Here is a 16,552-nt window from a genome sequence, read left to right as displayed (position 1 = left end):
TCCAGCACTGCCACATTCACCTCTAATCCATATCCCCAAGTGCCATGCACCTTTTGAACATCTGTCATTGCCCTGAGCAGCCTGTGCCAGTGCTTACAACCCCTTTAAGGAGAAAATGTTTCCTAATATCCAATCTAAACCTTTTCTGCTGCAGTTTAAGCCATTTCCTCTCATCCTTTCTGACCATCCTGGCTAACAAAGTAGATGGTATTTTGTAGCTGTTTCTTATAGACTCTACCTGGGGTGAGTGCATTCAGCGCTGGATTTGGCAGCCTGGGAGATCTCCCAGTGAAAAATTCAAGCTAGGGCAGGTTCTGGGTATCTGGTATTGGTGGATGAGGAATGTGGGGGCCAGAATGTCTCAACAGCTGTCCATGCTCCTGAGATCTAGTAACCTTTCTTTCCTGCTGAATATTGTCTTGAGGACCCAGCTTTCCTTCCTTGCACGGAACAAAGCTCCTGTGGCCAAATCCTTAGTCCTGGGAGGGCTGAGCATTGTTCCCCAAGCAGGTGGCACCAAAATGTCACCACTTGCAGCGTTGTCATCTCCATGTGGGTTTTAGCTGCCCTGAATTCTGCTGTTCTGCTTCAGTAAAACAAACACCCTGAAACTCTCAGCTGCACAATGTTTTGAGAACTGGACATGGCCTTTTCTGTTCCAGGCTGTCACTCCATGTTTTACATTTCTCTCTTTAAAAATGTGGTCTGTGTATTTAGAAAGTAAAATTGTTTGATTACTTAAGTTATTAGTAACTGCAGAGCTCTGGTTTCTTGGCTAGTACCAACCACTACAAAAGAAAAATTACCATTATAGCATTCCATAGAGATTGTTGGAGTTGAATATGATGTGACTGGCAAGTACATTTTACTTGGCTAAATATTCAGGTGGTTCATGTTTGCTTTCTGGCACCAGTTGTTTCAAAGCTGTAAGGCTTTTTGATTGAAAAAAAATTGGTTGCTAAATTCAATGGCAGCTTTTAAAAACTAAATACTAGAGAATTTTGAGAATTATTTTAATTAAAAGCAAAACTAAAATATTATTTATTTTTAAAAAGTGGAAAATTACCTGAATAAGTCTAAAGCAGGTGGGCTGCATTTGAGCTCTGCTAGAACAGTTCTTTTTGTTTGGTTTTGGTTGCAGTTAGTTGTGAGAAAGATGTTACAGTACAGCTAACACCAGCCTGCCTAGCTGTGTGGGAATGGGTCTTGGCAAGCAAACTTCTTACTTTGGGATGAGGTTGGAGCTCCAGTTGATGAAGGTGACAGATGTATTTTTAACCCATTATAATATGGTTGATTATTTCAATCAGTACATCTTATTTCGTTAATGAGATTACTGCTAAAAACAAGCAGAGGACAGAAAATAGATTATATTTGACAGTAATCTCATCCGCTTTCAGAGAGGTATGGAACTGGGTCCAAGCAGGAATGTACTAACAGATCAGTGTTATTCCATAACCCATCACAGTATTTATTAGAGCTAACTCTGAAGTTTCCTTGATGAAGTTTCCTTGATAAAGTATCCATGAAATATGCTGGATACAGAAGGCGTCTTGTTTATCCAGAGGAATCCATAGGGTTTGTTAAACTGGCACAGGCAAATGTGCCTTTTCAGGTGAGCAAGTCTGTGGTTTGTACATCTGAGAAAAATACCCATGTCCTAGTTACTGACTGGGAGATTGTCTCCTTAAAAGCTGTAGTCTGAGGAGAAGAACAAGGCATGGAAAGTGCGGTGAGTAACAGGCTAAATGAGGCTGTTGTGTGATACTGTGGTGAGAGGGGTGAGTTGGTGGGAATGGGAACTGCCAGTCAGCATGCTTTCCTGGAAAATCTGCCTCTCCAGATAAACATAATCTTGTTTCATGTTTGACTTTACTTGAGTGGTGTCTATAAATATGTACAAGAAGCCAAGATTTCTTGTACCAGAGGGCTTTTTATTTTGTAGGCAAAGATTTAATGAGATTTACTGCCTGGAAGATGAAAAGCCTGATCAAGCTAGAGGAAAAAAAAAAGAAGTTTCTCTCACCACTTGAAGGCTTTCTGTGAGCTCTCAGTGAGATATGCTGATGTGTTCACACACCTTTGTGTAACCTCAGAAGAAATGAGTGAAAATGCTGTAGTCTGTCCTCTGCAGGAGGGTCATGGTGGCTTTGGCTTGTAGTGACTCTTCAAAAATCACCCAATGCTGCAGCTCTGAGTGGGGTGTGTTGCAGGGATGGTGTGATCCCTCAGCCTTGTAAATAGCTGCAGTGTGAGGGGCTTTTCTTTCTGTGGAGCTGGCAGGATGGAGGCCAGAGCTGTGGCTCTGAGGTGCCAGTTCTGCTGACAGCTCCAGCCTTGGGCTCCTGTTCAGCGCTGGACGTTCCTGGAGCCTTTGCCAGATGGTTCAGCCCTTCAGGCTCTGGGGGAGGTGGGCACACACAGGCCCAGAGCTCAGTCCTGCTGAGGTAGATGATCATTCGCCTTTCAAGTTCCTGACAGCATATGGAATAAGCTGTCAGCATTTGGAATAAGCACAGTGATCACTTTTGCAGAATCTGCTTATTTCTAGAAGAATGTGTGGCGTTTATGTGGAAAATGACATTGGCTTTAATTTTGTAAATGATACATTTTGTAACTGCCTTGGTATGTAGACCTGTGTAGGTACCACTATGATTAGAAGGTGCAGTGGATGGGTGTTCTTAAATGTGACTGGACAACATGTTCTAGACACGCTAGGAGAGAATCCTGAGGAGCAGCAAATGTCAGTCACAGGATGTAAAGTGTGCGAGTGTGTTTGTGAGTGTGTGTGTCTGTCTGAGTGTGCTTCAGTGTGAATGTGTGTGAGTTAGGGTGTGAGTGTGCAAGTGTGTGTGAATGTGAGTGTGTATGTGTGTGTGAGTGTTTGTAAGTGTGCATGTGAGTGTATGTGAATGTGTGAGTGTGTATGTGTGTGTGAGAGTGAGTGTGAGTGTGTGTGAATGTGTGAGTGTGTATTTGTGTTGTGAGAGTGTTTGTGAGTGTGTGTGTGAGAGTGTTTGTGAGTGTGTGTGTGAGAGTGAGTGTGTGTCTATATGTGTATGTGTGTGTGTGTGAGTGTGTATGTGTGTGAGTGTGTGAGTGTGTGACCTCGGGCTGCATTGGTTTGGTCAGAGCTCTGTCCTCATAATGCCAAGGTTGTGGGTTTGACCCCCATTCCTTTAACAGTTGGACTCAACAATCCCTTGTGTTCCTTCCACATATATATATCCACAGATATTCTGTGATTTTCCCTTTTTACTGTTGATCTGTTAATAGCAGATCCTTTTTCTTGGCAGACGAATAGGCTTTTATTTATTACCTTGCCTTCTTTATCCTTTTCTCTCTGTTTATTTCCTATTTTCTTTCCCCAGTTACCCAGTGGGAGACTCTTCCATGCAGCAGCAGTTATCTCAGATGCTATGTACATCTTTGGTGGCACAGTGGACAATAACATCAGAAGTGGAGAGATGTACAGGTTCCAGGTAATTTGCTGATAAACATACTCACTTCCACACCAATTCCACAAGTCCTGTCTGTGGAGTAGCTGTTAGCTCACCATGAGCTGCACAGCATTTAATCCATGGCCTTCTTACAGGCAGCCTCTGTATTTCAGATTCAGCTTTCAAAGGTCAATGTGTGTCTTAAAAATCTTTTGAGAAATGTTATTTGGACAGACATTTTGGTAAGGTCAAGCTCTCTAGTGCCTTCTGAAGTCCTACAGAGATCAGGACAACTTTGACAAATCATTGGAAAGTGTAGCAGATGGGATTTGCTATATTATTTCATTAAAATTGGCTGTTTCATGTGCTGTCCTGTTCAGGGCTCTGGGGCAGAGTGTTTTGTATTACAGTTTTATCTCCATGCAGCTCTCCCACCCCCATCTGACAGAGCTATGGGAATCAAAATTTTTAAATTCAGGATACTCACACTAGATTAAATCCCACGTACAGCCAAGTCTATTTTTATTGCATGTCACCATCAGACAAGGCCTGAGAGCAGGTGAGACTCCCAGCCTCCGAGTCCTCGTACCTAGAAGTTGTGATGAAACAAGGTTCCTCTGTGTTACACTGTGTTATCTGTCCTTAACCTCACCATGGGGAAAACCCTTGCATGTGTTTGGTTTGCTTGTGACATTCTACTTTATGTGCTACACGAAGGCTGAGTTAATAACAAAATCCAGTGATAGTAGATGTAACCTTGACACTTTTGGTTATAGAGTCATAGGATCAGGAATATCCTGAGCTGGAAGGAGCCCACAAGGACCATCCAGTCCAACCCCTGCTGCACAGACACAACAATCCCACCCTGTGCATCTCTGGGAACATTGTCCAAATATTCCTGGAGCTCTGGCAGCCTCAGGGCCGTGCCCATTCCCTGGGGAGACTGGGCAGTGCCCAGCACCCTCTGGGGGAAGAACCTTTGGCTGGTATCCAGCCTAAATCTCCCCTGACACAGCTCCAGCCATTCCCTTGGGTCCTGTCCCTGGTCACAGAGAGCAGAGATTGAAGCTGTCCCTCCACTACCCCTTGTGAGGAAGCTGCAGACCTTGAGGAGATCTGACCTCAGATTCCTCTGCTTCAGAGTGATGGGAGATTTGAAGTTTATATAGCTACTGAAATGAATTCTGTCTTCTGTGGGGTTTTATTTTTTTAGTTTTCTTGTTACCCTAAATGCACTCTCCATGAAGATTATGGAAGGCTGTGGGAAAACAGACAGTTCAGTGACTTGGAGTTTGTTTTGGGAGAGGTGAGTAGAATTTATTGGAGAGGTGCCAGTGGGGGTGTTACTGTGTGTGTGGTGTGTTTGCTGGGAAAAAGCAAATTGTGCAGTGGTTGTGCCAGAAACCCTGGGAATGAATCACTGGTGAACTGTCTGCCTCGTTTAGTAAGTTTCACTGATGCAGATAAATTTTTAAAGCTGCAGTGGAGAAGAAACTTTTAAACTGAGAAGATCTGTGGGTCACCGACTTAACCTGAATTTATCAAAGCATGTTATATAGAGTTGCAATATGAAAATTTACCAATGATCTCTGTACACTCAGGTCCCAGTTGCCTCCTAGGAAGGGAGGTCAGTGTTTTTCAAACCCATTATCATTTCAAAAGCCATTTTTAATTACTGAAATAAAAGAGAATGAGAAAAAGCGGTACAGGGGAATGGTTCTCTAGTAATGCAAACAGTTAAAAAATGTAACAGAGAACAGTTTGTCTGAAGATAAACATGAGAAATTTGAACTTACCTGCATTCCTTTTGCAAAAAGAAAAAGTCAGAAAAGGCTCTGCAAAGCTCAGAGAACGGATCCTCGACAATAGGTGAAATAAATTATGGCAAACAATAGCAAAAATCATATTGTTATTTTGAAAAGTGAAAATTAAACAGAAAATCAGATGCAAGAATAAAAAGCACTATATGTGACACAGCAGCTTCCACTCAGTGAATGTGACACAGGCTTTTTCCCAAATGGTGTTTGCCATTAGCCTTTGGGGAAATAAGTGTTGAATTTCATCTGTATGTGCAGAGCAAATGTAAGGCTGCCTTTAACTTGAAATGTATTGTAACCTGGGGTTCAGCCCAGGTTTCTATGACTTCTGCCCTCTGCCATGACCTTGTGATTTGGGGATAAATGTTGAATGTGATTTCTACCTTTGCCTTTGGCAGAAGGAGGAGCGAGTCCGAGGGCACACTGCGATCGTCACCGCTCGCTGCAAGTGGCTGAAAAAGAAAATCATGCAGGCCAGGGAGAGGGTGAAACAAGTGAGTATTTTGGAAAAGTAGCCTTGTAGCAAGGTAAGGCTTATTCTATCCATGTTTGGGAATAAGGTTGTCAAGAGAAAAGTAGTATCTGTTGAGGCAGCCGGAGGACAGGAGCATTGTCTGATGCTAAGGTGCTCTTCAGCAAGTAAAATAAAAAAGATCATTAGTATTAACTAAGACTAGTGTATGGATGTGTATCAGGAGTGTAACATGGAGGAGCCAGAGTTAATCCAGTTATCTGGATTTGACAGTGTGGTTCTTGGAAGCTCTCCTAGCTGTCTGAGGTCTAATCTTGTGGAATGCCCCAGAGGGTTTTGTGTACCCTTCCCTGTGGGGGAGGTAAGAGCTGTGTCATGGGGATAGCCCACAAGATCAGACAGATTAGAGGGAAGAGAGGCAATGCTAAGGGTTTCAGCTGCCTCTGTTCCCTTAAACTTTGTATTTTTTTTACTTTTTCCAGAGGTAAAAGTCTGGTGCCTCTAATCATTGTCTATTAATTTTGATTGCTATTAGCTTTTCAGCAGCAAACATTTAATGGCCTTTGGGGAGGTAGTAACACACAATCTTCAGTAAGATGTGGATGCCTCACTGCCCCCCAGTCAATTGTTTTGCCACTGGAAAGGCTGTGGGAAAAGGCTGTCAAAGTGAAATTTGAAGTAACAGAGTGCTTTAAAATACTTCTGTGCAGCACTTTGTGCTCTGCCTTTGCAAGGCAGGGTTTGTGGAATCTACTCCCACTTGTCCCTCCTCCACAGAGTAAGACTGTCCCTGCTGTGGGCAGAAATGTGCATTCACTGCAGTTCATTCCTCCCTTGCTCTGATGTCCTGCTTCTGACCTGCATCCAGGGGCTTATTTGTGTTCTCATCCATGTCCCAGGATATGGAACAGTAAGTCTAAGACATGAATTCCTTGTTATCTTCAAGATAATCACGAAGCTAGAAAGATCCTGGGTCTTGAAGAATGTGGAGTAAGGAGAAGGAGAAGGATCTTCTGGTTTGGTGGTAACTTATGTGAACTGGCACAGGCTTGTGCCATGTTTGGGTGGTTGTTCTGTTTCATTAGAAATCAAAGCAAGACATTGAAGAGGAGGGACACGCCACATGCCAGAAGGATGGGATTGGTGGGAATGTCAAGCTGTGCCGACTGCAGCCACTGCTGGAAGTGCCCATCCGAGAGGCCGAGGCCCAGCCCTTTGAGGTGCTCATGCAGTTCCTGTACACAGATAAGATAAAGTATCCCCGCAAAGGTAGGGCAGCAGGGTGAAGTAACACTGGCACTAGGGAGGGGAGGGGAGCAAATGTGTTCAGAAACAGCAGAATCCAGCATTTGCAGGTGATCAGGCCTGTTCTGAGCACTTAATTACTAACCTGAGATTAAACAAAAAGAAGATTTTATCAGAGTGTACTTACTATGCTTTTTTTTTCCCCTAATTATTTTCTAATATCAAGGAAGAACAAGTTCTTGATCATTCCAAAAGGTGTAAAAGACCCCAAACAAACAAAAATATTGTGGTATTTTGAACATCACAGCAACCTGCTTGGAAGGATCATGTATCTTATCCTGGCTTGGCTGATTTCCTTTTTCTGATACTGTTTTGATCCATTTTAATCTGAGCCTACACAGAAAGGTGTGTAAGCCAGTATTTATCACCTGTTAAAAATCCAATCTGAGGAAATGCCTCAAGGAAGGAAAAATCCGTTTGGTATATTCATTGGAGTTCTCTGAGTTAAAAATTCTTGTGGGTGGGGAAGTAACAGCCAGAAATCTTGCAGCTTCCACACAGGGACGCCAGCTCCTGGCTGTGTGAGTGGTGAGGGCTGTGGGGCAGTGGGAGGGAGGGAGGCTGGGTACAGCTGGATACAGCGAGGAGCTCCAGCTGCTGGGGCTGGGGAAGCTGCAGCTTTGGGGCGTGGTGAAGTACAGTGAGGTACAGCTGTCCTAGCAATGAATTTTGCTTCAGCTTCACTCCAAGAGCTTCACTTTCTGCAAAGATAATTCTCAGGAAAAATATGACATGTGTCCATTTGTGCCAAGAATTTCCCTGTCTGAGAATGATCCCACTGACTGGGGTGAGGGAACTGCTCCCTGCATTGCCAGATCCCTCTCCCAGCCATTCAGTGATGCTCCTCACCTTGGAACAGCCTCAGGCCAAGGGAAGGCTTGGACCCCTGAGCTCTTCCCACTGTTACAGGCTTCCCAGGCAGCCTGTCCCTCTTCCCCAGCACATGAGGGGTTCTCCCTGGTGCTCTCCCTTCTGCTGGGATCCTCCATGGGCCCTGCTCTGCTCATTTGTATTCCTAGTTGCTCCTCTCAGCACAGAGAGCAGCACCCTGGGGAGCCATCCAGAGGCTGAGCTAATGGAATTGGGCATGCTCATCAAATGGGATTTTCCAATTAGACACAGGGAAGGCACGTGACATGTGAGAGGGCTTTTCTCTATTAAAAAGTAGTTAGAGCAGATGGGCAAAGATCTCCTGTGAGGAAAGCAAAGGCCGTGGGGGAGTATTCATTGAGTTGGTGTCCCAGTAGCCCCATTGCAGTGGCCTACCTGAGTGTCCTCTGCCCTCTCTCACTTTAGCCCTCGCAGACCAGCTGTGGGTCTGTGCAGGCTGAAGCACAGAGTGAAAGCACAGAGTACCTTTATCAGAGTCTGTCAGAATCAGGGAGCTGACTTTAGTACTGTGTAAAACCCAAGGACTCTGGCAGGGCTGTTGGCAGCTGGGCACTGTGAGAAATTTGGCTGCAAGCTCTGGGCCTTATCAGAGATTTTAGAGAATCACTTCACGTTCTTTAGAGAATTTAAAAAAATTGTGATCCAGATTGTCACAAGATCTTTGTCTTTTGCATGCTTCAAATCTGAAACTCCTCTTCTAGTATTGATTAAGATTCTGTCTAACCAGGAATGGAATTCTTTTCTCTATAAAAAGACTCCAGCCACTGCCTGTTCTACTATTCCGATTTCTCCAGTTGATATAAAAAATACTTTCAGAAGCATTCCTCTCTTTGTTCTCTGATCTCTCCAGCAGTTTTCCCTCTTACAATTTCAGGTCATGTGCAGGATGTGTTACTCATTATGGATGTGTACAAGCTGGCCTTAAACTTCAAGCTCTCTCGGCTGGAACAGCTCTGCCTTCAGTATATCGAGGCATCTGTAGATCTGCAGAATGTGCTTATTGTGTGTGAGAATGCTAACAAGCTTCAGCTGGATCAGCTAAAGGTAATCACATTCTGCATACAAAGTAACTGGTAAGAAATTAAAAAGAAAATTATGTAATTAACATTTGGCCAAAGGTATCAGCTTTTTCAGAGTCATCATCCCTTTAATTACAGTTGCTTTAGTATATTTAGCATGGGTTGTCCTACAATGGCTTGTGATATTATGTAGGCTTTTTCAATACATGCTCAATATTTTTGCATATCTGCTCTGTAGAATGTCAAGGGCAGAGTGACTTTGGCTCTTCATCAGTTCACTCTTGCTGCAGCAAGATGGAACCAGTGCATTTCCTGGTCTTGCTAGATTACATGTACTGACACTGCAGATAGGTTCTTTCATTTTCTACATGGAAGAAAGAAACTGCTCTCAGGCCTTTGCACTGAAAAACAAAATGTGCCAGTGATTCTCTGTCTCTGTGGTGGGTGAGAGGCTTTTGGGTGTTCTGTGACAAGCAGGGTAGGGCTGACCCCTGGCTGCAGCCGTAGAGGTGCTGGCTGTGCTGATCCCAGAACAGTGCCCAGAGCCAGTTCTGCTGAACCTGCAGGGAAGCAACTCCTGCCCCCAGTCCCAGAGCCAGAGCAGGGCCATGCAGTACTTGTTCATCCTGTGCACACCAGTGACCATACTGCTGGTGGCTGCAAGCACAGTGAGGCTGGAGAAGCCAGTATGCACAAGCACTTCCTCAGACACTGTGTGTGTTCTGGATTTGGAAGAGGAAATCCCTCCAGGAGGAAATGTGTAAATGCTGGCACAGCCTTTGGTGCATGGCATCATGGTGCCATCATCTGCCCAGAAGCTCAAGCATTGGTGGATCTGGTGCCCCCACCTGCCCTGGATACCTCTGGAGTGACGGCGCTCTTGCACATGGCTCCAGTTAGGCAGGATCACCCTGAGCTGGCATCCTATCTGCTCAGGTGCTCATGAGTCCTCATGGGTGGGTCCTCTGTAGAAAGCTGTTCTTTCTGGCATCCCAGTCGTGATTTAAAATGTTTCATGGGTGACTCCTGACAGATACCTTTGGATCCCAGGTGGAATAAACTGGCAGAAACCGACAGTAGTAATGATTCTTTGGGTGAATTTGTACCCACCTTATGGTGAGCTGATGTAGATTGTATTTATTGCTTATAAAAGTGGAATGAGGGGAAGCCTTGGTTCATACTGGGAAATAAAGTGCCCTTTTTTTTTGTCTCTAACTGTTTAGCATTAGGTCTGGTTCATTTGTCACCTTTTCACCACTCCAATTTTTCTAAGAAGTTTATTACACAAGAGCCTTCCAGAGCTCTTGAACTGTTTGCTGTGTTTATGGAAAAGGTTCAGGCAAAACCCACACAAGGAATTCTGTAAGCTTTTTGGACCCTTGATGGAGAGTGTCAAGAGTTAAAATTTCTTCACCTTTTAAATTAGTTTTTGGTGTCTAATTATGTTAAAAGTTATTATGAGGTAGCAACTAATCTTCATTATCACAGTGAAGTTTTCAGTATCTCCTGAGATTCCTGTTTTAGAAAGCTTTGGAGCAGCTCAATGGGCAGTTAATCTCTTCCTTGTTAATATTTCTAGTCAAATTTTTCTAGATGCTTAGAATTGTCCTGAATTTCCTGTTGAAGGAGGAGCCTAAACAGTCATTTAGGAAGGATAAGGATATCACTGTTGGATAGTTCCAGCTGCAGGATCCATGTGGAGGTTCAATGGAAAGGATGGTTGATGGCATATGTAACATGCAAGATTTATGGGATGCTGTAAGATGATTTCAAACAATAAACCATAAATTTCGTAATTAATATTGGTGTATTTTTAAGGAACATTGCCTGAACTTTGTGGTGAAGGAATCCCATTTTAATCAAGTCATAATGATGAAGGAGTTTGAGCATCTTTCCTCATCCCTCATTGTGGAGATTGTGCGGAGAAAGCAGCAGCCTCCTGTCCGAACACACTCTGACCAGCCGCTCGACATCGGTAACCTTCCTGCTTTATGGAGCCATTCCATCTGCTGGATTGGCTTTGCTAATGGTTTGTTTAGCCTGGGGAGATGTGTGGGAAGCAGCCCTCTGCAGCCCACCAGTTCCCAGCTGGGATAAGTGCTCAGGCTCTCTCCTGGACTGAGACAAAGCACAACACTTCTTTTCCCAGTGAGGTTCAATCAGAACAGAGTCCCATCAAAGTACATGGGACTGTGTTCTTGCAATAAACTGTCCTGATCCTTTTCAGAGACATGAGAGAAGGAGCAGAAGGGTGTAAAGAATGACCCAAAAAAAGGCATTAGACAGTCACTGTAAGGGTGACAGAGCTGAGCAGGGAAACAGCCTGCTTGAAGGTGTTTACCAAGAAGGAGCAGGAGGAAGGAGGAGGGTCTTGTGAATGAGGTACTGCTGAGCGTGCCTGTGTGAAAGGAACAGGAGATAGGGAGGAGAAGAGAAAGATGTGATTTACAGTTTTATTGTGAAATTCATCAGAGGCTGATCTGGGACTAGTTTTCCTCAACATTTTAACATCCTGACACACAACACAAGGAATGTAATAATGAAATTTTCTAAGGCCACAAAGTTCAGAGGCATTGGCAGTGTTGGTGTGGAGTGCTGCACAAAAATAATTGGGAACTGAAGAGGAAGAGAAGGAAGCTAGTCCTGGAAGGTCAAGTAGGAAGGCTTTGGCTGGCATTTGTCATAGAGGCATGAGGTGCACTGGCTGGGAAGGTGGCACAGCCAGTTCTATATCCAGAGCTAGAATGGTGTGAGAGACCTAAACATTAAAAACTGAAAGAAGAATTTCAAAAATATGAGTGAGTTTGGAGCAAACTTGGATGTGCTCTATTTCTCAGTTGTGTATTTACAAATGTGGATTAAAATATTGGATAAAAGAAGCCTTTGCTGCTGATTTGGGAAAGATTTTTCATTAAGACACAAAACGTCTAGGTTTGGAAAGACAGGTGTCTGCTAAGGAAGGCAGGAGCCTCCCCTGAAATGGAAAAATGTAAACCCTTTCCCTCCTAATTGCTATAAATTTGAAATTAAGGGGGACTCTCAGGCAAAAATATGGCAGCAGGAATAACAGTTCTTTATTAGGGAAGGAAATAAAAAGATAAATAATGCAGTGAACCAAAACAACACTGACAGAGTCCGAATACAACCTGACACCCTGTTAGTCAGAGTGTTGGCCTCAGTCCAATTGGGAGTTGTGGCTGCAGTTCTCCTGGAGTGTCAGGTGTGGTTCTGTTGGAGCAGGGATCCTGTAAAAAAGGGGTGTACTCTTCCTGCAGTGGAAGAGGCAGCTGTTCCCCTGGGAAATCCAGTGCATGCTGGTGTTCCAGAAACTCAAGATTATATCCAGGTAGGAATGTTTGACTCCTCCCTCTGGGCAGAGCATCTCACAATGGGCTGTTATAGTTCTTATCAGTCATGCAGTGACATTCAATAGCCCATTATCAGCAGATGTCTCTCCTGAGAGAGGATTGGTTGTGGAAGTTAAGGAAAACTGCCCACTTAACAGTAGACAACTGCCATACAGATGGGAAATGGAATACATCTTGCCTTTCAATCTGGAACACAAAACTATTTGGAAATAGTGCGAAGGGAAAGGAAAAATCAGCTTTCATATCTTTAGAGAGCACATGTCAGTTGGCCACAGCTGGAGTTTGCTGTCAGTGGCAGAAAGCAGAGCTCACAGGTTTGTTTTTGGGAGGGGCAGTAGGGAATCAGCTGTGGTGGGGAAGGATGAAGCTCATTTTGCTCCAAGATTATGAGGAAGGACTTGACTCAAATTCACAGTGAGAGTCCCAAAGGAAAGAGGGGCTGGAGCTTTGGCTTGGCCATGTATTAGTTTGATAGCATCTGATCACCTGGAACTATCATGTCTTTATTTCATTATGTTTCATTTCAGGAACATCTTTAATTCAGGACATGAAGGCTTACCTGGAAGGAGCTGGGACTGAATTCTGTGATATCATCCTGCTCCTAGACGGGCACCCACGGCCAGCCCACAAAGCCATCCTGGCAGCTCGCTCCAGGTGAGCCCTGCTCCTGACACTGTGCCAGGAGTGTGTGTGAAGGACAGTGCAGGGCTGGGCAGTCTGTGCTCAGCTTGGTTTAGAAGACAGGGAGGAACTTAAATCTGCATAAAGTGTTAAGATGCAGCTTTGCTCAATGAGTGTAATAAGCCTTTAAGCAGTAGTGATTAAATTTTTTTTTCCATTTGATACCCAGCAGGGAAAGATAGGAAGAAATTAGAACTGCAGAGATTCTGCAGAGGGTGTGTGAGAAGCTGCAGTGCACAACAAAGCATCTGTAAAATCACAGGAAGGGAAAAAGGGTGGAAAACATAAGGTGGTTTCAGTGAAGTGGAAAGTAACAGATGTCCACTGAGGTCAGAAGGAGCCTTCTGACTCTGAACAATTCATATTTTATCATGTGGAACTTGAATTTCTTTCTCACTTTCTGGTATTTAAGACTGGTTATGAATAAACATAACAAAAAATGGTACATGAGAGAGACTAGAGTATTCTCATGCTTTGTGCAGAAAAAGGAGTCCACCCTGCTGATGGTGGGACTGTTCTCATTCCTCAGGGCATGGGTGAAGTGGATTTGTCCTGCACTTGTGTGTTCTTTGGACCTGCACCTTATGTTCCATCAAACATTAAGTGTTCACATAAGATTTCTATTTCAAATAACATCACAATTTTTTCACAGAAAAAAACCTGAACAATATTCACTATTAGTTACTGTGATATTTTACCAGAAACATTTCACAGCTCTTAAAACAGCCCTGATGATTGGCAGCCTGTAGATACCAAGGAAATTCATAATGCTTTAAGCTCTCTGCTGGGTCTTATGCAAATTAGAGAAAAAAATCAAAGCACCATGTGTCCTAATTTTCAAGATACAGACAAATTTCAGGTAGTTCTCATGGTAATTAGGGGGATTATATTTGGAGTTTTCACTGGCAGACATACATGAAAAAATAAATAAGCAGTGTTTTTGCCCAGGTTGTCAACTGAATTTGTTGGTTTGGAAGCTGCAGTTCTGAATAGCAGCCTCTGAACAATAGTTGGTTAAACCATTTGTCTGCAGAATGTGTAATTTCAGTTTTATTTCCTTTTCCAGTTACTTTGAAGCTATGTTCCGTTCATTCATGCCAGAAGATGGGCAGGTGAACATTTCTATAGGTGAAATGGTTCCCAGCAAGCAAGCATTCGAGTCCATGCTCAGATATATCTATTATGGAGAAGTGAACATGCCTCCTGAGGACTCCCTGTATCCTTAGCTTCGAAGGAATTGGAGGATCTGTCTGAGTGCATGTCCAGCAGGTCACCTTGCTTTTGCTCTGGGTTGCTGGCACAGCCCGGAGGGTGGTCTGTCAGGGGGCACCAGCAGGCTCTGCACTCTCACTCCTCACAGGGATTTGTTTGCCATCAGTGCTCTCACCCTCACTTTCTGCTTTATTCCTCAACGGAATGAACAGATACCTCTTTGCAGCACCTTACTATTATGGCTTCTCCAACAACAGGCTCCAGGCCTACTGTAAGCAGAACCTGGAAATGAATGTCACAGTGGAGAATGTGCTCCAGGTAATTATCCACAAGCACTTCAGTTAGCCACTTAGAGGAAAGCCAAGGGGTCTGGTCAAGTGGGCACCCCCAGTGCCAGGTCACTGAGACTGCCCAGACCCTTCCAGTGGCAGTGGCCCTATGTGATGACATGTGTGGGAGCCCAGCCTTCAGCAGCATTGTTCCTTACCTGATACTGTGTCACTTCTGTTCCTGTGCTGTAGGAAGGTACTGCTCAGCTGGCGCTGCTCACCTGGCTCCTCCTGAACTCTCTCACCCCCTTTACAGAACTGTGTTTCTAAATGTCTTTTTAAGATGACCATGTGCTAAGCACTTAACTGTAAACCCTTTTTGGCAGACATTTGTTCCAGGACAAATGGTGGTCTGCAGGTGACTGACTTTAGTCTTGTTTTATCAGTGATGCTGACTGGATCTTGCAGTGGAGTTTGATCTAACAAAAAATATTTTGTGGTCAGAAAGTCAATGCTGGCTCCCAGGCAGGCAGCCTGAACCTCTGCTGCACAAGCAGAAGCAAGTAATCCTGATTAGTTCTTGAGGACTCCATGCATTTTAAATCCAAGGCTTATTTTTGAATAGTTCATAAAATACTCAGTTTGCAATGCAAAATGGAGATGTTCCCTAGCTAAGAGGAGTTACCTGCTCTGGATCAGGACTGTTTGTGCATCTTAGCTGTGCAGAAAGGAAATCACTTTTTTGCTCCTCCTCTAGATCTTGGAGGCAGCTGACAAGACCCAGGCCCTGGACATGAAGAGGCACTGCCTGCACATCATCGTTCACCAGTTCACCAAGGTTGGTTGCATCTTTTCTGTGGCTTTTGAGAGCTGCTGTCCTCTGTCACTGCCTTGGTTAAAGACATGTTCATTTAGAAATCAGTTTAATTCTTCCTCATGTGAGACAGCTGAGAGCTGGCTGCATGTTACTGACACTCACTGACAGGACTGCTAGGCACATTGCTCACATCAAAGTAAATTAGAGACTAGAACAAACTAGTCTAGAAATGTAAAGTCCTTCCAAGTAGAAATTACCCAAAATTGCTTCCATTTCCAGTTGTTCCAACTGGAACATGCAAAGCAGGGTAAGTTTGTTGTATATTGAGAGCACAAATCTCTCTCTCACTAGCAGGTGTCAGTGTGCTCCTCATACTCGAAGTATTCTCTGTCATACATGTTTTATTATCATGTGCTCTAAAACAAATTACCATGTCCTGGCTGGGCTCTCTGTGATTTCCATGTTCAACAGTTGGACTCTATGGTCTTAGAGGTCCTTTCCAATCTTAAAAATGCTATGGTTCTGTTTTGATGGGATTATGCATTTGTGGCAGGTAAGGTCAAGAGCCCAATGTGCTGATACTCCTGTCCTCATTTGAGAGAATAAGTATATTGTCATTTAATTGTTCCTATGAGATGTGATCCCTCCATGAGAGTTCCCCAGCATGTCATCAGTTCATTGCTCAGCTTATTAGCATTGCTGAAATAGGTAGATAAATCATAGGAATTGGGATTTCTGGATGCTACACACATACTGATAATAATTCCCTAGTTAATATTCAAGGAGCTCGCTCTCCTTTGTATATTTAAACTCACAATCCTCCTGGGGAAGAAGAGCACTGCTATGTCCCATTAGTGTCTGGAGAGGAGACAGGATGGTGTTCAGGCTCTTCATTAAATGCCAAAGTTGCTGGAGCATGACGCATTTTACATTCAGAAATAACTGAAATTGCATAAAAAGCACTGAGAGTGGAACTGGCATCCAGAAATCACTCCCAGAGGAGAGTCCACAGCATGAGGTTGCAGCCCCTGCCTTCATTCATCCTGTCTGTTTTCTTCTGGCCCCATGAGTCCTGTGGAGCAGGCCAGTTCAGCAGGGATGGGGACTGGTCCCACTGGACAGGACAGGACATGTACAGGACGTCCCTGGGGTTGGGGTCAGTGCCTTGCAGCTGCTGAGGGCTGAAATATCACAGTATCACTTCCCCATGGAGGCCACAGGAAGACAAAGAGGTGTGATTCTCCCCAGAACGTGCAGGGGG

At 44.1% G+C, this 16,552-nt stretch overlaps 1 protein-coding gene across 1 annotated transcript in view; it reads left to right on the top strand.

Annotated features, from left to right (window-relative positions):
* Nucleotides 1-16,552, top strand: part of LZTR1 (leucine zipper like post translational regulator 1) — a 36,482-nt gene that overhangs the window by 17,656 nt on the left and 2,274 nt on the right. Inside the window, exons 10-19 of the mRNA XM_021527667.3 lie at nucleotides 3,372-3,482; nucleotides 4,654-4,746; nucleotides 5,656-5,751; nucleotides 6,815-6,998; nucleotides 8,800-8,969; nucleotides 10,763-10,919; nucleotides 12,840-12,966; nucleotides 14,060-14,209; nucleotides 14,418-14,523; nucleotides 15,232-15,312. Of these exons, the coding sequence (XP_021383342.1) occupies nucleotides 3,372-3,482; nucleotides 4,654-4,746; nucleotides 5,656-5,751; nucleotides 6,815-6,998; nucleotides 8,800-8,969; nucleotides 10,763-10,919; nucleotides 12,840-12,966; nucleotides 14,060-14,209; nucleotides 14,418-14,523; nucleotides 15,232-15,312 (1,275 nt within the window). The remainder of the gene's footprint in view (nucleotides 1-3,371; nucleotides 3,483-4,653; nucleotides 4,747-5,655; nucleotides 5,752-6,814; nucleotides 6,999-8,799; nucleotides 8,970-10,762; nucleotides 10,920-12,839; nucleotides 12,967-14,059; nucleotides 14,210-14,417; nucleotides 14,524-15,231; nucleotides 15,313-16,552) is intronic.

Source organism: Lonchura striata, chromosome 30, assembly GCF_046129695.1.
Source record: "Lonchura striata isolate bLonStr1 chromosome 30, bLonStr1.mat, whole genome shotgun sequence".
Taxonomy (NCBI): domain Eukaryota; kingdom Metazoa; phylum Chordata; class Aves; order Passeriformes; family Estrildidae; genus Lonchura; species Lonchura striata.
Note: the sequence above shows the minus strand (reverse complement) of the source record. Positions and strands in the feature narration are given on the sequence as shown.